At 42.8% G+C, this 26,314-nt stretch overlaps 1 protein-coding gene across 11 annotated transcripts in view; it reads right to left on the bottom strand.

Moving 5' to 3' along the window:
• Nucleotides 1-26,314, bottom strand: part of LOC105460017 (LIM domain and actin-binding protein 1) — a 64,561-nt gene that overhangs the window by 10,084 nt on the left and 28,163 nt on the right. For 2 of the 11 annotated variants that reach the window (XM_011706456.1, XM_011706454.1), the window contains exons 2-17: nucleotides 22,550-22,617; nucleotides 15,961-16,149; nucleotides 14,364-14,474; nucleotides 13,314-13,403; nucleotides 12,971-13,057; nucleotides 11,905-12,003; nucleotides 9,661-9,741; nucleotides 8,911-9,006; nucleotides 8,309-8,543; nucleotides 7,386-7,457; nucleotides 6,123-6,288; nucleotides 5,230-5,336; nucleotides 4,832-5,007; nucleotides 4,229-4,445; nucleotides 3,457-3,578; nucleotides 2,793-2,969 (exon numbers count right to left, since the gene is read on the bottom strand). In XM_011706456.1, coding sequence (XP_011704758.1) covers nucleotides 2,793-2,969; nucleotides 3,457-3,578; nucleotides 4,229-4,445; nucleotides 4,832-5,007; nucleotides 5,230-5,336; nucleotides 6,123-6,288; nucleotides 7,386-7,457; nucleotides 8,309-8,543; nucleotides 8,911-9,006; nucleotides 9,661-9,741; nucleotides 11,905-12,003; nucleotides 12,971-13,057; nucleotides 13,314-13,403; nucleotides 14,364-14,474; nucleotides 15,961-16,149; nucleotides 22,550-22,585 — 2,061 coding nt within the window. In that variant the 5' untranslated portion in view covers nucleotides 22,586-22,617. The other 9 variants (XM_011706446.1, XM_011706450.1, XM_011706455.1 and 6 more) reach the window with 8 other exon arrangements.

Below are 26,314 nucleotides of genomic sequence, written 5' to 3'. Positions count from 1 at the left end.
GGGGGGGGAGGGAGCAATAATTACGAGCAATTAACAATTCGATGAAAACACATTGCGGTTGCACATATTAATCGTTCGCTCTAAATATGTCTGACTGAGGTAATTGAAACTTTCATATGAAAGTCTCATGCAATTTTCACTGCATCTGCGAGCGCATCAGGATGTATCGTTCAATATAGAACAATCTACGATTATACACGATCTCGTGTACTGACAAATGGTATTCTGAAAAATACAACCTGCGATCTATATTAATGTGTATAAATCAAGTGCAAATGCAATTAAATAATTAACGTAATTAATTGATAGACAAATTATTAATTAAATTCAATAATATTTTTAATTGACGTGGCGACGACGAATTAAAATTGAGAAGAAAACACAATTTTTTTATTAGGAAAGCTCGGATATTAAATATCAAATGCGATATTTCGAACAATCCGATCGCGCAGTAAATGAAACTTTCATATATACGAAGTGTATAATTTTTATGAAAAGTAGAACACAATATTTCTCCTCGAAGAAACCTCGATTACCGAACGGTATCCCGAAAAATTTGATTGCAATCGCGGAGGATGATTGACCGCCGCGTCGATTGCTTTCCAACTAATTGCCAGAAAGTCCCCCCGGCGCGGTGCGGCGTCGAGCTTATAAATAAATGTATCACATACAAACACTAATAAAAATCTTCAATTGACCGAAATTCCGAGATATTATAAGTATACCGACTTCACAGTGTCTCGAGGAAGGATATGCAAATTGCTCGCAGATCATTAACTATAAATCGGAGCGCTCATTATCCAGGCATTAACGACCCATTAGCTTGCTTTACGCGTCGTCGGTTTTCGGAATGTATACCGCTGAGACAAAACCTTGGTTAATAACTATATATAGGTGTTAAGAGCACAAAGAGTATTTCCGATCGCGATTACGGGACGTAATCGAAGCGTTGGTCGAGCCGCGAATAATTACCTTTCCTCGATTATTAAAGCCCCTTCGGCGAGCGGAACGAGACTGAGCGTCGTCGTTCAAACCGCGCGGAGCCCGGTCCGCCACTTCGGCGCACTTCTCGAGGGAGGCTCTCCTTCTTCTCTCCGGTTCGTGAGAAGTTACGTACGGACGGCGCGACAGCCGGTTGCTATGCCGTTCACAAGAGGATAGGGGACCGGCGGTGTGTGTGCCCTCCTCCCCTCGGAGTGTGTGTGTGAGTTACTGCCGAGGGGCCCCGTCGCGCGTCGCGCGCGCCTTCCCTCTCGGTTAAGGTTCCCGGGCCCGCCGCCGTGCCGGTGCCCGGTCCGCTTGTATTTGCCCGCTTGCTCTTCACGAATGGAAGGATGTAGGAATACTAACGGTAAAAGTATGGCTGCTGCTGCGCTGACCACTTCGGGAGGGGGTTCAAGGACAGCCCGGTCTGTTGGAATCGACTCGCGCCGTCGTCGTGCGTTCCGCGCGCGGAGCTTCGCCGCCGTCGGTCGGTCCCCCAAGAGATGCGCGAGGCCCGGCTTTTATAAGCCGCGCCCGCGAACGATAGTGGCGGACTCGTTATCGGACTCTGATAATTATCGATAAACTCGCACGCCGGGGATGTATCGAAGAATGAAAGAAGGCGTGAGGGGGTTGCTGTTTTTGCGAGATAACAAACGTTTCCCCGAACTACGAATATTTCATCCCCAAAATATATGTACTTATGATATCAGAAATTAAAATTGTATTCTGAGCGAGATATCTCTTCTCATGAAAAATAACGAGAATGTTATTTATAAAAAATACAGTTTCAGAGATTTTATTACTTTTTTCTATCCTTCAGATGATTTGATTTATCTGCGATAAAATATGAGCCAAATTGCCAGGAGAGTTGAGGAGAACGCAGCTATTGTTTGATTTTAGACGATTTGGACTCTCTCATGATTAAAAAAAAAAAATTTAATTTTAATTATGTAAACATACCTAAAATATATCCACAATCTAAATTTCAATAATCTTAATTTTCTTTGTCCAAACTTTGGAGTTAATATGTTTGGAGATAATATCTCGTGAGACAAAATTTTAAGCGATTGTGTTAAGCAATAAATGTTATCGGGGAGAGTAATACAAAACTACGTTAGTATCAAACAAAAAAATAACACGTACATAAAAATGCAGGTGATTAAGGACGTGATGCAATTTGAAATGGGAAAACACGCATGAGTGCAAACATTTCTCCTATCTTAATTGAAAATGAAATCACGCTGTTTCTCAACAAACTAATATCTCATGCTACGACGCGATTTTATCACTTATATCTCCAATAATAATGTAAAACGTGTTTTAAGATATCATCTTTATATCGTTTCTTTATCGATAATCCAAAAGTTCATAAGAATAAATCAATAATAATATTATATTGATAAATGTTGTATTCAGGATACAATATAGAATTGTACGAAAGATAATAGTACTTTCACGGATAGATGAAAGCCGCCAAATCATTATCTTCAGCAATATACTATAACGATTTTGTATATGTCTATTTTTTAGTCTAATAATTATTATTATTATTAAACAAACTATATAATTTAAAAGATAAAAAGAAAATCATATTTTTTAATCGGGGCATTTAATTATTCCTGTTTAAATATTTCCTGTTTTCCACTTCTTTAAATTCCACAGACTGCAAACATTCTTAAGCAAAGTCGCATTCTCCATCAAACAATGTGGTCAATCACGATCACATTGTTTGATCATTTAATTAGTTAACTCGCACAAAATTGTTAGAGAGAACAACGTGAGTCAACAAAGTCGAGGGTTCGAACCTTGACTTGACCGTCGCGAGGCGGCGTAATGCGAAATTGCTTCCGCTGTTTCTCCGGTTCCTTATAGGTCTCGAAGAATTTGAACTTATTCGAAATTTCCGACGTTTCTACGTGGACCTCCTCGGTCGTGTCTGAGCTGCGCACCACGTCGTCTGAGACTTGACGGGCCATGAACGCCTTTCTCGCAAACGTTTCGGAAATTATCGTTATTGGACGCGTTATTGGCATTGCATGTGCGTTTTGCGAGGAACCTCTCGTTCAAAAACGAGAGACATTTGCCTCAAATGAGATATTTTCTTTGATACCGACTATATTCTTTTGAATATTATACTATCACGTAATAAATAATACAATGTAACATTCATATTTTAAAGATATTTCCCAAGGTCTTGAGTAGAAGTTACATTATGTTACATAAACGATATTTAAACAAATTTTTAAACAAATTTATCTGGTAAGAAAGATAATTTCAATAATTTTGAAATTAATTTTCTAAGTCATAAATGTATAATAAACTATATATAAAAAATAGAAGTTTTAGTGTCGTAATTTTGACAAATTCATGTCTCAATTTCCAAGATAAATGCCAATGAAGTGAGCATGACATAATCATGACATAATCGAACATAATATGTATATAATAGATGAAAGAGAGTGAACTTACGTCTCGCGCACGTCGTGAGGTTTCGGTTGGCGTTTTTGGATGGACTGGCGTCACTGGACGTGCCGTTTTCGCTGCAGACGCGTCTAATTCCAAAAAGAGCGACCGCGACTTCCTGCTGATACCTGCGTGACCAACATAGATTATCATAAGTATAGCTTATCATAAATCACTCGTAACTTTAAACTGTCAATTAGCACAGGTGATACTTTCACCCTGCGCGATTCGACGACTCATAACGGTCTATTTCTGTTCAGAACAAAATATAATTTCTCGTACAAAGCCGCTGAATAATAATATGACCTCTTAACACAGTCTTCTATTCTGTAGAGAGTTTTTGCGCGAAACAATCTCGTATATTCTAAGGAATACTAGGTTGCTTTCTTTCGAGATTTTCGCAAAGACAGTCGCGTAAGACAGGTGTATAGATATTAATATCTCAGGTCTTTAGGAATTGTTAATCTGTCATATAAAATTATTGCCTTAATTCGTTGACTACTATGAACAACTACTGTATATAACTTCAAAGCGCGAAACGATACAAACGACGAATACACTTGTTACACTTTTCACTACGACTGGACTTTCATTACGTACATATTTTCATGATCGTCACGTAATTCCTCTCCAGTCCTATACTCGCAATCGTAGCGCGGTAAATCATAATTCGATCGAGCATTTCGAATTATCATCTCGGCGCGTTTACGTCTTTTCGCAATTCTCCAGTCTTCGCGCAATTCGCAAGTCACTTAATTGCTGAAAGTCCATTTCGTACCTGCTGCGATCACCTCCTCGTCGGCTTTCTCCGGTTTCGGTTTACTGTCGGTTTCGTCGTCCGATGTCGCGATTGGCTCGCCCCGTTCGAATCTCTCTTTGAGGGAGCGAGCGTGGGCAGTCGAGTGCTGTATCTCCTCCGCCGCGTTTATCTTCGTAACGCGGTCGCTTCCGGCTACCGCCTGTTGATACATCTCCTTCATTTTACCCTGTTTACCCTGTAAACCGGAGAGAAAGAGAGAAATTAAATGGCCGTATGTCGGCGGAGCGCGCGATGTAAAGGAAAAATTATCGCATTCGAGGAGCACACAAGTTTCTCCGAGGAAAAAACTGACCAATGTACGTTGCAAAAGAAACATGTGCAGCTGTTCTCTGACAGTTTACACTTTTATGATCTTACATGCGTAATGATAATAAAAAAAAAAGACAAGCGGCTGCGTTAATATCAAAACCGTTATAACGGAGCCGCATAACTTGTTCTCTTATGCCAATAATCTACCAAAAAAGTAACAACACAACGAAGCTTGCAATCTTATTATTATAAGGTAATGACATAAGATGGCATATAATATTTTTCTCTACAATTTCACAATAAACAAATTACCAAGAATAATCGTGACCGGATTCCTGCGATTTCTTCCTTCCTAGCCTCGCGCTGAACCTCGCGCCTTCCCTGTTGGCTGGTGGTCTCCCAACGATTCTTGATGTCGTCCATCTTCGAAAAACTGATCGGTCGTTCGCGCGTGGTGCGTTTTGATTTCACGATTTCGGTTTCCACTTCTAAAAAATGCCGAAAAAATAAACATAATTACAATACAATTCAACATATCGTGGAGCGGTACGTTAAATTGATAAAAATTTTTATTAATGAAACATTGCAAAATTCAAATTTAAATTCGAATTTAATTTGAAAAATTTATATTCAACAAGTCTAATAAATCTGTAGGTTTTTATTGCGTGCCTTCTCTTTTAATATTGACTGTATCTTCTTATTGACCTTACCCTCGGTTTCCTCCGTCTCCGCTTCCTCACTTTCGCTGGACTCCTCATAGGGTATACCATTGAGCGATTCGTCCGCCACGCCAATGTCCATGCCTTTCGCTTGAAATCTGGATGAGAAAACGTGCACAGTAGTTACGGACACTCCGCATCACAGACAGTCTAGCGGTCACGCCATTACGCTTGTTGTAACATATTTACTCTATGTTTTCTCGAGTTGCAAGTTACGAGAAGGAAACTGCTGACTATTGAATACCGCGAAAATCACACTCGTACCGGCTATATGTTAAACCCGCAAACAACGTCGATTAAAAAAATTATTAATAATCGCCATGAATAAAAATCCGAACGTAATCATGATACGAATTTCGAAATTTTTTTATGTTTTTCGATAGATACTAATTACAGAAAATCAATTATAATATAGTTATATCTATAATAAGATATTATATCAACACAAGTGACAAAGAACGATTTTTCAAATATTGCAACTATATCAGTTATTATTTTTAATGTTCTTTTCTCATAAATTTTTACTATGTCTGAATTATTATTTTAATCCTTCATGTAAATAAACGCAACGATAATTGCTTTGTCGTTACTGAGAAACGCTGGTCCGACGAAATTACAGGTTCATTATTGCATATCTTCTGCAGAAGCAAATCTGTGTCACGGTATATCATATGTTTTAGAATTATCGTCGCTCACGGAGAGAACCGTATACTATCGTAAGAAAACGTGACTTGATTTTACCATCTAATATCTACGTATGTAGAAATATAGTCGAGAAAATCTTATAAATTTTATATCATAATATAAATGCACAGATTTCTTTTACCGTAATGATTTATACCGTAAAAAAATATAATCCAAGAAATATATCACTGATTACTCACTTGGCTAATTTGCTGAGGATGCTGGGCGATCTCTTGACGGCGATCTGTGACGGCGATCGTTCGAGCTCATTGGCGTTCTCCGTGCTGGCTTTCTCGAAGACTTGGAAGCGCGACTTGACGTTTAGGCTTGAGAGTTCCTCGAGTCCCAGATCGGGTTTGTCGGAAGCTGAAATTCAGATGGAGATCTTCTTACTCCTCTCTTTCAGCGATACTCGTCGCTGTTCAAACATTTCAACACCCTCTCCCTTTCTCTCGGACGGTAAACTTGTTAGACCACTCGAGAACGGACGATTCGCGGAAAAAGTAAGGTTGCACACACGACACGAAAATTCTGAAAAGCTTCGAAAGTGATGAGGAGAGCTAAAAGAATTTCATATCGAGAGAGAGTTGAATCGATCGTACCGACGTGATAACGTATACCCAGGTCAAACACGAGCTACAGCGTTCGATTTCAAACATCGATCACGTTACGGCTCTTACAAACTTCTTTCATTTTTCCCATGGACGTCGCGTCGCATGCCACTGCGACGAGATACCATCCAATTGTTCGCTTTGCTCTCGATAGTTATTGATATATCGTGTATAACTAATATAGCTTTCTTGCGATATACAATCGTATAACGTCTCTCACAAATAGAAAATTTTGATCTTTGATTTTGAAGTACCTACTTCTTCATTTCAATTCGCCAGTAATATTGGAGACTACTGTGTATACAATTCTATAATGTGTTTAGCGATAAATTTTTTAAAGACTCTGGTCAAGTAAAATGATTAAAAGACACATATGCATTGGCACACGTACAATATATATTAAAGAGGATTTTGCACGTGAAATTAATGCATGGAATGCGTTAAGGGTATTATCACATAATTGAATGGTATTGGTCACTTTTTCATGCAGACAAGAAATTAATTTTAATATCGGGAGTGGAATTATCTACAAGTTACATTCGTAATTCTATGGAATACATCAGTGATTCACGTCGCCTCGCAGGCGTCCTCGAGAAATATTGCACATGCCGACTAATGAAACGCCCGGCGTCGATGATGATTCACGTCCCGTTTTATTAATCGGCACGCCGATATGCGGGACGCGTACGTTGCGCGATTTGATGCACAGATAAATTTTCGATTCGGCAGCCAGTCAGCGGTTAAGAAGCCACTCGTCAAAACGGACACACCGAGCGTTAGGAGCAATCGTCAGATCGCACGTTTTCACGCCACTCACACACGTCGAATGTCGCTGTTGCTGTTTGTCGTTACCTCTGACCACATCGGGCGGCAACTCTTTCGGCTCGTTCTCCCGTATGATCAGCTCCGGCTTTCGAGGTCGCACTGCGGAGTTCACAAGACAACTCTTTGTCGCATTAACGATACCTCTCATTCTCTCCGCGCGCGGACGCTTGCGTGTAATTATACAGGGGCGAGGAGAAGGAGGAGGGAAGGGGACCGAAGAGAAGAGAACAGTCTGTAATTCTAGCCCCTGTGCTAAGGGGCTTAACAAACTGGGTCTCTCTTAGACGACCCACCGACGGCACTCGGGACCCCTCTAAGTTATGTCGGCACATTAAGGCAGCATTACAGTGTTATACCTGGATTCCATATACTATTGTCTTCATTACACAGAGAACCGAGCCATATTTCTTATACCATTATCTCTACATCAATGACAGAATCTTACTTCTAATTGTCTATAGTCGTACACATTCGTCCTCTGACATGTATATATCGCGCTCTTAAAATAAAAAAGCGGGGGGAGAAGGGGGGCACACGAATACGTATAATTATAATCTGCGACGAGCACCGCTGGAATGAATCAAGCGCGGCGTTGATCGCGACGCGAAAGGAACTTATGACGCCGATGACGCCGTGAAAGCGAACTTTATCTCCTCCAGTTTTTCTGTCCATTTCTGTTAAAGCGTATCTATATGTTTTTACGTTCCTTTAATGCGCTCCGATCGCGAGGGTCGGGGCTCGCTTTGTCCGCAACAAAGTTTGCCACAGCCGAGGAGATTAGCGGCGAGACGATGGAATCGACGGTCGGCCGTTTAAGCGTCCGCGTTAAGATTTAACGAGTAATGCGTAAAGACGATCCGTTTAAGCAGATTAGCGGCTGCGGCGCGCAGTGTGCGCGCCGGTACGCGTATATACGCGCGGTGCATTGCGCGGGACGGTAATCATCTTACCGGGCTGGTCGGACTCCTCGACCGGTTTCGGTTGGAAGAGCTCCTTGAAGTGTGGCTTACAGTAGAGCGTGCTCTCGTGGCTCTCATAATTGTCTACATTGAGCTGCTTGCTGCACTGCACGCACCGGAAGCAATTCTTGTGCCAGACCAGACCCTCGGCCTTTGTCTGCTCCATTTGGAACACGACCTTGCCGCAGCTGCGACAGTTCGTATTCGCATCGGCATTCTGACCCACCTGCAATGCACCAGTGCGCCAATTAATTAGCACCTTCGCAACTTTCACTCTCCCTGATGCCTGCGAAGAAGCGAGAGGACCCTGGGATTCGATTCGGTTAAACGCGCGTGTATTGGAGTGCACGGAATTTATCGTTTGCGAAATAATAATTTAAAACGTCAGTTTAATTGAAGGAAAAATTTGTAAAATTTTGTTATCGGGTATGGAGTAATTTTATTAAAGTCAAAGGCTAATCACATGCAAATTGCTCTACATTTATTTAACTACAAGCTATTTGTAAGTAATGACTACAAATTGCGATCATCAAATAATAAATGGTAGCGACAAATTCTTTACGTTAAATATAAAATAAATAATGGAGACTTACGGCATTCAGCTGCTGCTGGACTTTCCCCGCGTCGACCGAGCGCACATGAAGCACTGTCTTCTTGGTAAGAGCGTCGAACTTGTTAAAGCTCGATTTCTGGAAATACAAGCGACAGTGATGTCAGATAATAAGCACTAAACGTCAAGAAGTTGAGAGGGAAGAAAAAAAAGGAGAAGTATATGCGAAAGTTCCGCAGGCACCACATTTTTTTTCTAGCATTATTGAACGGAGCAAGAAAATTGTATTCTTCGGTAACCCTTTATTATCGAAATAAAATGCAAGCAGAAATAGGGAAAAAAGTAAGCAGACAAATCACCATCGTGCACAAATGGAAATTGTACGTGCAAAATTATTAAATACAGATTGTTCGCATATATGATTGAGATATTTATAACTACGACTTCAATTCGTAACTATAATTCTTTTGAAAAATAATTTCTCTTAGAAAAATAATTTTTTAATCGAAAGAAGGCAATATTTTATTGTACAATTCCACTGTATTTCCATATTTCAATTTCTAATTTGCACGAGGCATTTATTTTCCGAGGAGAGATCGTACAAAGGTTTGAAAACGAGCAAAATCAATCGCAAGCTAAGCAAGCGAAGCACATATTTCTATCTTCTCCTGAGAGCAGCAAACACAATTAAAAACAAAAAAAAAGAGGGAAAAATTCGAATCACACCTCTGTACGAACCGACCTTGTCATGCTAAGGTTTTTTATCTCTCTCTCTTCCTCGTCGGAGTCTTACCTCGAACTTCGGCCTCTCGCATGCCAGATCCTTGTCCTTACCCTGCTTCGTTAAACTTGCCAAACTACAGTAGGAAGCCCTCTGTTCCCCCGGGGTTGGTTTCAGTGATTGTCAATTTAGGATTTCGCATGCCGGGAAGAGGTGTAACGTCGCGCAACAATGAGAAGAAATGGGCCGCGGGTTAGTACGGTTTAGTGTAAAAAAAAAAAAAAAAACGAAAAGACATACGAGTGGAGAGTGAGACACGGTAAGCCGATTACCGTATCTCAGGACACAGCAGTTAGCGAGCTCGCGACACTCCGCAGTTACGACGTCGTCGAACGACGCGGCCGGAAGTTTCAAAGTTGCAATCCGCGCATCGAAAGAGTTCCGCGGTTGAGAGAGGACGAGCGCACGTTCCCGGAGGTGGAGACGACGGTGCTTCAGGCTAATATTTACTTTCGAGAGTATCAATTTGTTTCCTTTTTCTAAGCCAGCACTCTACGCAGCACACTCGATAAAACGTATGCATTATGTTCTCGAGGCGTATGTGCGGGAGAAGACGATTTTCCACGAAGAACCGTCGACCGGTTGCCGTCTTTAATATTGCGCCGCAATACTGAAGACATCTACGCGAAGCTGCACGAAGCACCGCATTGCTAATCGATCTCTCTCTCTAATGCGATTGAATACCGCATTCGCAGCCTGTTTCCCGCGTTGAATTATTTACAGCTTCTTGTGAAGAATCCGTTAAAAAAAAGGAATTTTTTTTTAGTGTGACAAGCAAGAAAGTACGCTACTTTTGGCTCGCTTGGTATACGCGCCAGGCGTTTTAATCGCCGAGCGAAGCTCTGCCAATTGCTGCGTCGAACGACCAAGGGAAAGGGGAATAAAACGAACGGACAAAGAACAACATTGGAAGTAGCGCGGAATTATCCGTTGAGTCACACGGGCGATCATTTCGAGTCATGAATTCACTCTTTATCTCGAATTGACTTTGCTTTCGGTACCGTCATATCGATGCATCAGGATACATTCCTCGGCAAACGATCGCGATCACTTAGTCGCTCAGCAGTATCAATTGTCGCAGATACGATATTTCTACATTTTCGGCGTGTGATATTAACAGTCAAGTTATTGTACTTTACGCTTTTTCTTAATTATTGGAATAAAAAGACTTTTAAATTAAACATCATCAGTTATGCAATTTTCTGGTAAGACCGAAACTCATTAAAATGTAAAGTATCGCATTTTAAATACTGTTACTTCAATTCTTGAATATTTATTTCACTTAAAAATGTAAATGTCTCGTTTATTAATATTTATTTATAAACGCTTATTATTATCTTCTATTTATTTCGCCTCAGAAGCGATCGTAGTTAACTTGTCTCGATTTTGCATTTTCAAAATAAAACGTTCAGCGAGCGTCGTGATCTTCGTTAATTAGCGACTCGCGAAGAAGCCCGACCCGCTTTTCCCTCCGCTTTTCTTTCCGTATTCGCACTCGTGAGGAAAAAAACCGCGAAAGAGCACACGAAATTCCGATGGAATGCGCTACATCCCAGACGGTGTTCTCAGCGGGAGGCGAAGTCGCACGTCGAAATCCCGATAACCGCGTGACCGATAATGCAGGGTAAAAAAAAAACTCGTAATCGACATCCGGACCCTGCGTTTCCCCGTAATCGGCTGAAGTAGGGCAAATAAGTAGTCTGTTATTATCAAGTCGGCCCTTCCATAAATGGAGAGACGGCATTCGCGGCGTGACGGTAACTACTCCGGCATGCGTGTGGCGAGTTTTCAGTGTGCGTAGCGGTGTACTTGACCACGAGCATACACTCCGGAGAGTGTTGTCCGAATATTTTTACAAATATTCCTTCCGCGTATTTACCATTAAATTTTTCCAAAACAACTGTCATTTTCATGAGGAGACGTCTGGCAACGCGAACGCGCGTTACAAGCGTACTATATACGTGCTGATCGAACGCAACGTTGCGTTCGCTTCGCTTACATTCGCAATTAATGCAAGCGCGGTATATATAAATGCGTAATCGGCCGCCTCCAGGTACCGTAGGATAGAACAATTACACGCCCACCGCGAGAGGCTCTATAGATCGTTACTCCCGAGTAGAAATTGCCGATCGCGAACTTTGATAAAATCCTGGTTTCATTAGACCGAGGCGCCCGCGCGCGCACGCTTTATCTAACGTTATTCCATTCGCTCGACTGACTTCAATGTTGTCCGTGCCGTTTACTAGAGGTACTTACGAGGGCCTTGACCGACACCCTGGCGAAGACGGGTGCGTCTCTGCTGAACCGCGAGTAACCCTGCTCGCATACTCTCAGATCACCCATCGACCTCGCCTTCTACGATCGGGGCGAGAGAGCGTCAACGAGAATACAAATTAGCGGTGAGTAGTTTCGAGAGACGCGAGCTCTGCGAAATATTGATCGCAAGCGATAACGGAGCCGTCTTATCAATCAAAATTTCGATAATCGACGTTATAGAGGTTCTTGAAAAACCGCCAATAAAAATACTTCATATGCTGCACAAAATTTTTCAAATTTTACACACAATATTTTATTTTATTTATCTTCAATTGCGACGGAATTTTGGAACATTATTTGATTTAACATTAATTATAATAATAAAGATGATCTTTTGAAAATAAATTTTATTATTATCTTCATAATTTTACTATCTCGCGTAAAAGGATAAAAATACTTTCTACAAGAATATAATTATGCTATTATTAGAAATTTGTGTCACAGAACTCGCGCTCCAGATGCAATTAGTATAGGTACTATCGGGATGTTTATTTGCTTGGAATTTATGTAATATACTGACGCCACATTATAAAGCAAATGTCGAAAGTGGCTCATGCAACGACAAAGATTACACAATGCATTTTTCATTCCTGTCATACACGCCGGAAATTAATTTGCAACATCGTTAATAAGCATTCGCATGCTTGCAAATTTTGTCTAGATACCTGAACATTTCTTATCTTATTACTATGACTAAAAAGTACTAATTACTAAAATGTGCAAATAAAAATTAATAACACATTTATCAAGAAAAACATGCGGGCTTCTGCTATTTCAGATAACTGTCATAAAAAATCTTGTATTTTTTTTTTAAGAATTTCATTGTTTTTAAAAATATATCTTCAAGACTATCTCTTGTCGTATAAAAAAAGTCTACTAATTTGAGTAAAAAATAAAAATTTTAGTCAAAATTTGCTGTTGTAACATCACTTTCAATTACATCGACTAGGACAAGAACAAACACGAGACATTCGCGATGCGGACAAAATTAGTACAATATACAAACCTCCTCGGTTTCCCTCGCGTGGCTCGCTTTCCCAAAGGTCGCCTGATCGCCGTCGCTCATGTTCGAGATGTCGCCAAAGCTGCGACACTGTTAGTGACAAAATATATATCTGACAAATGTATCAGCTATTAACGAAGCAGATATGTGCGGCGAAAGCGTATGTTATTAATTAAATCGGTATCTCATCGAGATCGAGAAAATTGGCCTTCCCGATTCTACGAGGAGGAAAGACCTGCACGATGGAGTAATTGACGACAGACTATCCGGCATGCCCGCTATCTTCCTCACGTGTCTTGTTTCACTGCAAACGCGATCGAGCCGGCTGCATGGTTATTATACTTACTAATTGCTTGATGGACACGCCGGTCGCAATCCGCTCCCTGCACAACTTCTCCTGATCGCTACGACTTGTCTCCGAGACATAGTTCTGTGTCTGCATGCGCAAAAAGAAAAAGAACAAAAATGCAATGCAGGCGGTATAATGCATGCAGCAACGTATGCGTATTATATATGTTCGGAATGTTTTTACGCAGTCTTACGCAATCGCAAAATAATTACTAGAAGCATAATTTTCGCAGGATATTTATCTCATTTAATTATATGTACCTACGTTAACATCGATCGCGTAACACGCGTAATTCGCACGGATTTGCTTCAATCGGGAAAATATGGATTCTTCACTTTGGATTCGAGATGAATATGCCCCGTCATTACGCTTGCTCGGGTAAATTTTAACGTTCGCTGGGAGATCACGCTCGTGTGACGGTAAAATTACACATGCAATTCCCGAAAGTAACAACGTAATTTCGTCGGCGGGCTTAATCAAACAGCGTAGATAACTCTTAATTGCTTAATGGAGAGATTGTACGCCCTGCTGCGCCCGCCGCTAATTATTTAGAGCCGCGCGCTCTAGCCGTTCTCTCTCGCATCTAGTAGATCACGAGGTGAGTGGCCGGAGGTCAGGATAAATTTCTATTCACGCGTCTATTCATCTCGCCGGCTGAGTAACGAAGCTGGAAAATGGTACTTGCATCTCGCATAAATGCAACGCGCGCGAAACAGCTCGTCGCTGGAAAAACAGCTGTGCTCGCGAGAGAAGTGAGGGTAAACGAGAGGAAAAAAAAGGAGTGCCTGAGAATATGGGGCGTTCCGCGAGATCTGTCTTAAATGTCAAAAGTGCTCCTTACAATGAATACCATGTTAATTCTCTGATAATATGAGCGTGAGCTATTTCATACTGGAGATTTAATTTTCAAGGCGCGTATAATATCATTAATAAAATTAGATTGAAGACTCGTGAGAGTCGAGAGGATTAGATTATTATTCTGGCTGTAATTATTGGGTGTGTAATTTGCGGTTAATTCTCAAATACGTACGCTTCAGCGCAACTTACCAGTGACTTAACATTGACGTTCGATAAATCGTCCTCGTCGGAAAAATCGATCATCTCCGAATGCGATCGCCGAGTGCCCGTATGCATGCTTGCGTCTCGTAAGCTACAGTTCTGATGGAAAAACAAAAGAAACACGAAACACACTGAGCATGCAACTGCATGAGAGATTAATAAGCTGCGTCTACGCTAATCTGCGCCGAGCCGTTAGTCGCGTACGATAATCAAAGGCAGGAATAAGTATTACACGCTCCGCGTCGAGTCCGCGTTTCGCTAACAAAACGCAATCTCCACATTCGATTTTCAGAAACACGATTAGACACTTTAACATCTAAATCTCTTTCGTTCGCAAATTTTTTGATCGATCGACATCTATACGTACTTTATCTTACATTTATAGACGTATTAAGCTTTGTTTTTTATATGAATATATGTAATTTGCTACACTTCGTCCGCACAGATGGCCACGCATAATTAGACGATATTACACACACATACGAAAGCACATTAATTCATAAAGAAAATAGAAATTTAAACATAATCTGTATAGCACATAATACAAAATGTAATACCTTAAATAAACAAATATGATAACGGTACAATACTAGCATATACTCAACATTTTCTTTTCTTCGTTTAGCCAATCAGAATGTTAAATATATATTATTTAATAGAATGATATCGTCTAATCATTTTTTTTTCTTACCAACGTTAACATCATAAAGGATGATTTTCGGAACGGAAGTAAAATCTCCACTGTAGCTTGGCTGTAATTGCGTGCAGAGGACGCGAGGCCCCGCAAAAAGGAAACGTCGCGATCACGATCGATATCGCCCGCGCTCCACTTAATAGCGCTCTCCGATATCGGTCGCGATCGCGTATCAGATCTCCGATTCCGAGAAGAGCGTCAGGCGGTAGAAAACTCGCTTCTATCTGTGCCGACGAAATCCGGAAAAGCCGGCGGGCCGGCACATGCAGATGAGACACTAAAAGCGCGAGCTTCCGGTTTTCACCGGCGCGCGATCGCGCCGGCGGCGAGTTTTACCGGGCAAAGTGATAATTAACACGATAACGGTACCGTGCGCGCAGTGATTTCGTATCCGCGCTCGCAACACATGTCGTAGAACCGCCCTCAATTATGTCCCCCAAGAATAGGTATAGCGGCGATTTACTCGGTAAAAAATCGCGTTGTGACATGTATATCGTCTTGTCGATAATCAGTACAGAACGTAGCAAATTAGTAGATGCGAGTAAATTAATAGATACGAGTATAGTCGCGTGACACAGCATGTCCCAGAACAATCGTCGATTTTGTTCATTCATCGATCCTTTTACCAATCTGTTAAATCGAAAATACCAACAATTAAATCGATAACAACTGACGGCACCTTCAACGATAGGTAGTTCGTAGAAGATCTTTTTCGATTGATATCGCGTGACGTTTAACTAAACATAACTTTTCAATTTGATATCCTATCAAATTTTCATTCGGGCGAGACCGCCACGCCACGACGATTAGAGAACACGTACCGGTGAAAGGATAGCTGCGGGACATCCCGCGCACACACGTGCGCGTCTATCAAAACGATTTATAACTCACCACGGAGATGTTCTCCTTCTCGAGATCGCTCTTCTTGCTCTTCTTGGTTTTCTTTGTGCGCGGCGTGAGGTTCGGCGAGGTGGCATCGTTACCAGCGACGCCCTCGATCTTCTTCTTCTTCGTTTTGGTCCCGCCCTTCGAGGAGGTCACGGTGGAACTGGTGGTCACCGTTTCCTCGCGGCTTTCGCTCTGCGACGAAAAAAAGAAAAGAGATACAACGTGTGTTACATCTGGACCGTTTGGAATAATTTTTTTTTCGACGAGACACCGCGGCGTCGAAAAAAAAATCTCTCTCGAACGATTAAAGTGGGTGATTTCTTCATGATTGAATGTCTCTTTCGCCAACTGGCGTGGGTGGGCACGCGGTCCTCGGAAAAAGAGTAGACTCGGAGAAACTAGATTTAGCGTGCGCCATTGTTGCCGCTTGGATTCAAATGGTATTTATTGCGCACGCCGAGGTATGGTGAAACCGCGGGTCCCTGCGGTCCCGCGACGCGGAAGTTTACGTTCGCCTAACGAACACGATTTGCAAGCAATAATATCGATTTCACGGCGCGGTAACGCAATATTCCCGAATGTAAAAGTGCACGGCAATGAAAAGAGTGACGTTAGTGCGCTCATTACGTTATCTTCGCCTTTTGACGTTTCGCCGACGTTCTTGGTTATATGGGAGATAAATCTTCATCGTCTTTTCACAGGCAAAAGAATTTCTGCGAAGTCTATTTCCTGTTCGACGCGGATAAAACATCGATTATTAAACTATTATGGGCTAAACGTGTGGAAAATGAAAGCTAGATTGACGCTAGTCAAAAAGCGCTGCAGAAGTAATAATAAATTAAATGACTATATAAATGATTTTTTACGCTAACAGCATAGTCGATAGAGCTTTCCGACAATTTTACAGTAAAATAAAAATTGAAATTGAATTTCTTTTGTGTTAACAAAACAAATTGTCGCTCCAAAATCCATTTCCGACACACATCGCGCACTTTATTCCCGTTTCATTTCCGACGATCCCATTCGTTCTCGTCATCCGAGAACGTAAGTATACGTGAGCGTGGCTAACGTGATCATCCACACGTTAGAAAGGCAAGATTTCAGACGGAATATTTGTTTAATCGCGCAGCTTCACCTGCGAACGAAACTAGTCCGATATCGCGTACGGCGCAATTAAAACGTCGTTCGCCTACGTGATTCTCGGTCCGACTCATAACTGTCCGGCTGGTAATAATCCAAGCCTCGCGTTTAACGATAACGCGACATAAGGTAACGGAATAGTTATTAAGAGAATTATGCGAGACGAGAATGCCAACAGAGGAAAAAAGATGGAGGATTATAGATTTAAAAAAATTGGGATTACAGATTAAAAATGTGCCTTCTTTCGTCTGCTTCGTCTCGAGCACACAGCGATTTGGCCTCGGTACATTCGAAACGCGAAAAGAAAACGCTCGGACGCGGGTATCAGAGACGACTGATAAGAGCGTCGAGTTTTCATGGCTCCAACGATTTATACGCGATGGCGTAATTGCTCGACAGGTATGGCCGTCCGACAAGGAAGATTTCCGATAAGCCGCGCGCGCGAAAAGCAATATTCCGGAACGGAATATGAGCTATGCGAGCGTGGCGCAAAGCGCGACATAATGCGCACCGACACAATCTCGGCCGCGACGTTTGACTATTAATTATCCGGCGTCGAGAAATCGGCACGACGCGATTGCGTGACTGTCCGAAATTAACGAATGTAAACGGTAATTAGATGAGAGATATGTAAAATCAGGATATGATGAATAATTTTTATGTAAAATGCTCCATATAAGTTAAGAAATATTTCAATTTGATGGGTCCTTTTAACAAATGTCTACGATAAACTTTTGTTGTAACGAAGAACTGAAGGATAGGTACGATAAGTCGACGGAAACTTTTCTCTCGGTAAGGTTTTCTTGCTTTTAAATATTTAACAATGAAGAAACTTAAAGCTACTTTGGGAGAAACATGCTCTGCAAATCGCCACTTGAGAAATAATCCTGGCACACTTCCCAATCCTCTCTCAAGGTCCTTCCGAACAATTGGAGCTCGTAACAATTTCCCTGTAACCACCAGCACAGTTTACGGTACTCCCATACTTACACACTCTCTATTCGAAGCACAAAAGTGAAGTTTCAAGTATACGCTACCACAGATTATTCGTCTCTCTCTTTCTCTCGTCTCGAGAAACCGGAAGACAGTCGCTTCCGACGTTCTCCAACCCGTACTCGCCGAGAACTTTCTCGTGAATGCAATCCCGAGATCACATCATCACCAGTTCACAACTTATTATCACCCCGAACCACACAATCCGGACCTTCTTCCTCGGACTTATCCGACGCTGGTCCGTAGAGCAGCCTCTAGCACCGACACCGGCCACGCAGAATGACGAACGTGCGTCCACCTTGGCAACGGGGTCGACGAAAGCCGACGAGAAGAACGGAAGGAGAAAGAACGAGCGGCCAGTGCTGGGCTTCAAGCGCGAACGAGATGGCCGGTAATCGAAGCGAGAGTGGGAGCAAGGTAGAGAGAAAGAGAAAGAAATAAAGAGAGAGAGAGAGAGGGAGAGGGAGAGAGAGAAATAAGAAGAATACGAGGAGAGACTGAAGGAAAAAGGCGAATGTTCTTGTTCAACAACCGTGTCGTCTGGTGCGCGCACCTCCCCCGCTCACACTCGAGAGTTTATCCTCCTCCACAAAACTTTTGTCGCGACCCCGCGGCAGCAGATAGGTCAGGCCGATCGTTGTCCAGGTCGTACCTGATCGATGATCATCCTCGAGATCGCTCCTCGGGACGTGAACGGACGCAACCGCGCTGCGTGGTGCCTCGGAGATGTCTGAGGTGCCGAGGAGAGCGTGCGTCTACGTAACGGGTTCAGGAAACTCGATGCTCTCCAAAGCGTGGCACGCAGCGCGCGGTTTCCCGCCGCCAACGATTGGCCGTTTCCACCGGGCACGTGGAGCCGGTTGGCCAGGTGAGAGAACTCTTGGACTCTCTTGGCTGCTCGGCGAGCAGAACCGTACCGAGGCGAGGAATGTTCCAGGGGGAAGCGGCCGAGGAGGATTGTGGACGCGCCGTTAAGAAGTTGCGCGCAGCGTACGATCGACTTTGACGTGACCTCGATCTTGGTCAGCCCTTAATCAGCGACATCCGTCTGGGCAAGTGGCCTTGATAGGTCTTGCGCTTGATTAATTTTTTTAATATCATAAATAATATAGTTTTAAGAACTAATTTTCCAAGCACGAGTCGATGAGTTAAAATAATTGTTTATATCGCAGATACATGATCGCTTATTGTCCCGTTTTTTTTAAATCCCTTCCACCGTTTATCATGCTGCTACACACGAAATTAATCACGAAAAACGACCATTATCTCTCCTTAAAACTACACCGTATTTACAGATAATGAAGGTAGAAACCGCAAGGAAGTAAATCGCTTAAGATATAATTATCAAGCACAGCAGACTGCTCCAAATACAGAGTTTAAGAGATTGTTGCCAATTAAGGATTAAACGCGTCTCGAGATTTTGGAGAATTAACTACCCTCCCTCCCTTTCTTCGTCTTTCAATTCGGTCGAGTACGCGAATGAAGAACCGTCGCGTTATAAGCGACCTTTTCGCGGGTCGCTATATGAAATTCGTGGCGATAAGCCGGCTTCCGTTGTGACTGCAAGTCGTGCATTTGCATGAGATTTGTGGCGTGAGCGATCGTCACGCGCCGCTGATCATAGAAGGGTGTAACTTCGAGGGTATCGAGGAGATAAAGGCAGATAATACACGTTCGCGTTCTGCGAGTAACGAGTTGTTGCGAAAGGCAACGTCGAGGTTGCAATTGCGTGGAAGTACTATACGCGAAAATAGATGGAGAATCGTAAGAAAGAGAGGGGAATCAATTTAACACTTACTCGGACATATTTGATCCTGATTATTAAATATGTGGCGAGGGTTGGACAGTTAATCGAATAAATCGATAAATGTTATTCCTTCGGCGACTCGCGCTGCTATAAATAGTAAGAGAAACATAAATTTACTAAACTTAGCGCATCGATATCGCGGATTATACGCGGAGTTTACGCCGCGGGCATTCGCGAGGAATCCCTTACCTGGAGGGCCCCCGGGACTGTCGAAAAATAAAAGAATAAACGAGATTAATCGCCCCCTAACGTGTAAAAACATGCGTAGGAGTTACGTAGAGCGATGGCGCAATTAGTCTTTCAGAAATTGCTAGGAGGATCGGATCCACAATGCGCGCGCAGCGAATTATCCGACGCAAGCAACAACCTGAACGCGCGCGCTGTTAAGTTATGGCGCTTGTATTTCTCTTGCGCAACGTGCGGAATATGAGTAACACCGAGACGCGTTCTCCGCGCCGAACGTTTGCAGCTTTACGTCACAAGCGCGAAGCAACCCTATCGATATCGAGGCACATAAATTATATAATCTGAATTGTGTGTAAAGTCAAGAACGTTACGACGTTCGGAATTATACGATGCGGGATCTGATCGACAATTACAATGATAAGCAATATCACACAAGAAACGATTAATTTTTAAGAAGTGAAAGAACGATCTCACTTACGACATTGACGTAAAATGGAGCAAATCACAGGCTATTAATTATCTCGATAAATCGTAAGAACAATTGTTACGCCTACCTGTACGAGCGAATGCGATGGCTCGAAGGAAAGTGCTCGCGCCCTCATTCGAGGCTGTGAATTTTCTCAACGCTTCGTATTCATGAGAAATATTACACGAGGCACACGTCATCGTCACAGAGTTTACGGTAGTGACATATTAATTGATTTTACTGTGAAAATAGTCGCGAGTGCGAAGTTTCGATTTATGCAGATCGGCGTTTTCGATTGAATCCCTTCGAGCCTTCCCTCCTTCGTCGCTCGAGCGGGCGTCGAGTTAATTCACGAAAAAAAAAAGCACACTTACGTCGCAGGCGTTAGAAACGTCGCTCGTCTCCGTCTCGTCCGGTGTGGCCAGGGGCGCGCGGGGCGACGAGGGTGCGAGGCAATCGTCTTGCTTGCCCTCATTATCGTCCCTCGTCGCGTCGCGTTCCGCCACGGCCGGCGCGTCCCGCTCCTCGGCGTCCGCCGATTTCGTGGCCTCCTCGACCGTGGTCCACGAGTCGAGATTCCCGACCTGCTCGGCGGCGAGCTGCCTCGTCTCCGAGAAGATCGTCACGCTCGTCTCAGACACCACGACCTCGGTTTTTTCGATGAAAGTCGAATCGGACGCCGAGAACTCGCTCGAGGACTCGTCCACCGGATTCTGCGCGTCTTCCGCGACGGGACACTCCGGCGATTCGTTTTCCAGGATCGATCCGGACGTTGCCTGCGATACTACAATCTGCGGTGCCTCCTGATCGACCTCCTCGTTCAGTACGCGGCGTTCTGTGTCGAGGAACTCCTGCGTACTGGCCATCTCCATCTCGGACTGGCTGATGTCGTCGGAGAAACGAGAATCCTCCAGTTTCGCGTCGGCTTCTTCGATCGTTTCGGAGAGAGACGATTTCTCTTGACGGATCAGCGACGCCGGAATCTCCTCTTCCTCCTCGACACGATTGTCTCCATGGGAATCATTAAGCGTATCGATATGTTCGTTCGTGGAAGACTGTTCACTTGTCGAAAGGGACTTCTGCTTCTCGTGGTTCCGATCCTGCGAATAAAGCGCCTCGTCGAAGTTGTCGGAGAACCGACCGGCCTGCTGCTGGCCGTCTGAAAGCGGCGCCTGCTCGGTCCACGTGTCCGAAATACCGACGTCCGCGCCCTTCCTTTCCTGTTCGACGCAAAGGGGATCCGTGTCGTCCAGCGTCTGCACCAATTCTTCCTTCCGTTGGTACTTATCTACGGGACAACTCGCAGGAATCGGAAAAACCTGAGAGCTCGACCCGTCTACGAAGTCGTTTGTGACATTGCCGGCGTGTCCTGGATCGTCCGTGGGTGGCACGACTTCCTTGACAATAGCCTGACAACCTTCGCTGTTGTCGCTAACGTCGACAGCTTCGTCGCGGCTCGACTCCTGATCGCCTTCGCTCGTTTTCTGAATGATTATCGGCTTGTCGCCGGCTTCCGGTTGCTCGACGAACGTCGACTGAACCTCTTCCTGGTCGTGGAAGCGCACCGGCTCCGGTGCGACCTCGATGTCCGCGTGATGCGGGGACACGTGACCGTTCCGATGGCCGTACGCTTCCTCGATCTGAGAATAATGCTCGCTCTCGGCCGCTATGAACTCCGCGTTAATGTCGACGGGGTCCTGCCGGCAGTCCAGGACGATCCTCTTGATTGTCTCCGGTTGAGCGACGACGTTCTCGGCCTCTTCGACGCCCTCTTCGTCGTCATTCGTGCTCGAGCAGATCCTCAACGCCAGCTCACTCTCTATCAACTCCTGCAGACTCTTGTCGTCGTTCTCGAGCTCGTTACGCGTATTGTTTGTGAGTACGAGATCGTCATCGTCGCACAACGAAATTAGTTGGGTGTTACTCGCGGTTAGATCATCCAAATCAATCAAACCGTTGTTAGATTGAACACCGCACACCTCGTTCTTCTTGCTACTTACTACATTGATCGACTTCTTCGTTGCCACCTCCGCCATCGTGGTTCCTCGTGCGATCACACCGTGGACACCTGGAAAGAATTTCGATCGTTTTAGTTTTGGATCATCAAGGAGATTAAGATTAATTAAAAATTTAATTTTAAACATCTTTTTAATATATTATACTTGAGCGACACTAAGCAAGTGCAAATCGAAGACATCTCTGAAAAATGTTAATGCGATAATCCTGTTAACTTTCCTTATATGTCGTATTATCTTAATACCTTTATAAGAAATATATTAGAATAATAAGAAAATAAGCTTTCTCTCTCTCTCTTTCTCACTCGCTCACTCAACGTCTTTTCCCTTTCTCTTACTCGCAAAAAGGATGTATAAAGTTATGGGTGACTGTGGATTAATACAGAGATGAAACTGGGCAACGGGAACGCGAAATGTAGGATCGATAAATAACACTTATGAGCAACCGGTTTCTATATGTAATTTCGAGCTAGAAAGTGCGAGACATAATAAAAATTCTTCGGGACGTGCTACTGTGAAGCGAAAAAATGTAAGAAGGTGCGTGTCAAATTAACGTTTAAGAGACGTAATAAAATAGATTAACGTTTTAATCGATGTAATAAAAGACGACGTTTATTTCGATAAAACGGCATTTTCCTCGTGAATTGAAACACAAAAATACCAAGGCACACCCATATTCTCGTGAAAAATAAAAATTATACATTAACATATCAAGGTCAACTTTATAAAGACCGAATTTTTATGTGTGAGGCCGAACAAATTCCCAGAAATAGAAACAATTATATTTGAATATTCTGTTAATTGTCTTTTGTAAGATTTTCCTAATTAGTTGTAATCGCTGGTAACAGCGCGATTGATTGACACGGCGATATTTAAAATATATTCTCAATATAATCCGTTTTCTATTCGATATATGATGTGAGCATGTGAATGTGATCTCCACGACCCGCGCGCACTTGACTTTCACCGTATCGATGTGCAAGAAAAGCTCTTCAGGTACGCGCGTGGCAAACCATCTGCCACTCGATGAAGTAGCGCCGGTTTATGGTTATGCAAAATAAAGCCCGCGCAAGTGGTCGCGGCCGCGCAAGATCACGGTCAAGCGGATATGTAACGTGCCTGTTAGGCAACTTCTTGCCGATCCGATAATAATTAATGTTCGACGAAATGCGATTTTGATGCGATTAATTCTTCAGGCGATGATACATATCGTTAGACATCGAAAGAATTAGAAGATATATTATTCAGTAAAAGAGCAGTAACTTTTGTGCAACGTAAATATTAGCACATTTTTCCATTGCACCTGTTAATTAAATTCATATTATCTAAACTTGCATTAAGGGGTAATACCACTTTGATCGCTTTGAAATTTAAGGGAATCTTTTTTAAATGCAAAGTGTTTATAAAAATCCATTTACACTCATTTATTTTACATATATTAATGTATTTTTTGAGTTGATATATTAAAAAATAGCGGCTTGACAGCTGATGGACAGGAGAAAAGCGGTGGACACGATAACTCATCGTAGACTTGACCTAGAACAATGAAACAAAAAAAATTAGTTTTTTTAGTCCAAAAGCTAGTAGAATGTTTTTGAACTAAAAAAAACTAATTTTTTTTGTTTCATTGTTCTAGGTCAAGTCTACAATGAGCTACCGCTTTTCTCCCGTCCATCAGCTGTTAAGCCGCTATTTTTTAATATATCAACTAAAAAAAATACAATTTCTACTTTAATATATGTATAAATTAGTGTAAATGGATTTTTATAAACACCGCATTTCTTCTAAAAAAAAATTCCCGAAAAAGCCTTAAATTTCAGGGCGTCAAAGTGGTGTTACTTTAAAAAACTAGGTAACAAATTGAAAGAGTAAATTATATACATGAAAATTTAAATATATTTTAATTCATTACAAACATCAAGTTTTTTAAAAATTTGTTTTTTAAGAATATTTATAATTTATAAAACGTTTTGCGAAGTGTTAAATAACAACTTTCTCTTGGATAATAGCGTCATAATTTGGAGCATCGTATTTTCGGAGCTCCGTTACTACATTTAGTATCTATACGTATTTCGTACGCGCTACGCTTTCGAGAGATCCCTCGGATCTCTCTTACGAAATCGCGGAAACCGTCGCAATGGAATGCGTGCCGTCTTAATATTCTCATACGCGGATGTGCGGGCACCAAGTCGTGCACCAGGAGCACCAAGTCCGTCGCGATATTAACGGAAGTTACGCTTCTATAGGACTCGGTCGGGACTGCAAGACCGGCGTTGTTGGCCGACAAGCCAACCCTCCTATTATTAGCCATTCTGCAACGTCGCGCGTTTAACTTCTGCGACGGAATGCACTTACAAAATATGAAATTCAAAACTGCTGAAGAATACTCTGAGATAGGCGAAAAATTGGTTATTTATAACTGCCTTTCCATCCAGCGTTAAATATTTCAAGAATCAAATCCCAAATCGAGATCTTATCGAAGACAAATGGAGACAATCATTTCGCTCTATTTGAACTTTCGTGGAGTCATTAAAAAAATTATCTGCACCAATTCGTACGCGTGCGAAATTTAAAGTAGAAAACAATAATCTTAGAAAGGTATGGCACCCAATTCATTTACGGTGTTTTACTTTAATTAACGTATCCCCGTGTATCTTCCCTCTCGGCCGCTCGCGAACTCGGTGTTACTCTCTCCGGTAATTTGACAAATTCCAGCGCCGCACGTATCCCCGGCCGAAGGAGTTTATAAACAGAGGGGCACGGTGGCCGGCTTGATCCCATCGTAAACCGACGCGTGATGCGGAGGGTTCAAAATTAGAAAGTGCCGAGCGATCTCGCGCATCTTCTCGCCGCGCGCGCCTCTCGGTTTCTCCTCGTTTTCGAGACCGCGCGATATCCGAAATCGCGAGCGAAATTTTTAAGACCGCTGGCACCGGTTCGCGTTCGCGTTCGCAGTATACCTATATATTCGCCTTCGGGTCTCTTTCGCGCTGTTTAATTTAATCTCCCTCCCCGTCCGCATCGTTCTCCCGCGATTCTATCTTGCTTTTTCTCCTTCTCTTTTAACGTTCTCGTCTAACTCGCTCTCTCTCTCTCTCTCTCTCTCTCTCTCTCTCTCTTTCCGCTCGTCTCTCTCGCTCTTCCTCTTTCGTCTTCGTCTAGGTAACTTTCGGCGTAGGCAGAACTACGCCAAACTTTGCAGTAACGGTACACTTATTGTTAGCAGCTCTCCCTCTCTCTTCGCTCTTTCTGTCGATCACACCATAAAGATACCGCGAAGATACAGTTCAGTGATCGTTAAGTAAATCCTTTTACACATCAAAATTAATATTTTTCATCGATCGATCGAGAATCGTTGATAAATATCTAAAAATAATACACGCCGCTACGAGCGAACGATACTAATTTTAGCATTATTACTAACAATATATTATTAATATCGCATCGTATTTATAATATTACTATTATTAATATGCAGCACATATAAAGTTCAGCAGTGGAGTCAATGCGGTTGGATTAGAAATCAAGTGTTTTGTCAATCAACGTCGATTCGTTTAAGCGATTCAAGACGAAACGGTTAGCGATTCTCGAAATGGATGGCATTTCAATATATGGCGTCGATTACCGCGCGTGTTTAAATTCACACACGAAATTTTACCCACACGTATTTTACGATTGCGCGAGAATATACTAATTAATTCGTGCGATTGCGAGTCGGATACCTGTAAGAAACACGGAAAGAACGATTTT

The sequence above is a fragment of the Wasmannia auropunctata genome, unplaced genomic scaffold (genome assembly GCF_000956235.1).
Source record: "Wasmannia auropunctata unplaced genomic scaffold, wasmannia.A_1.0 LD333475.1, whole genome shotgun sequence".
Taxonomy (NCBI): domain Eukaryota; kingdom Metazoa; phylum Arthropoda; class Insecta; order Hymenoptera; family Formicidae; genus Wasmannia; species Wasmannia auropunctata.
Note: the sequence above shows the minus strand (reverse complement) of the source record. Positions and strands in the feature narration are given on the sequence as shown.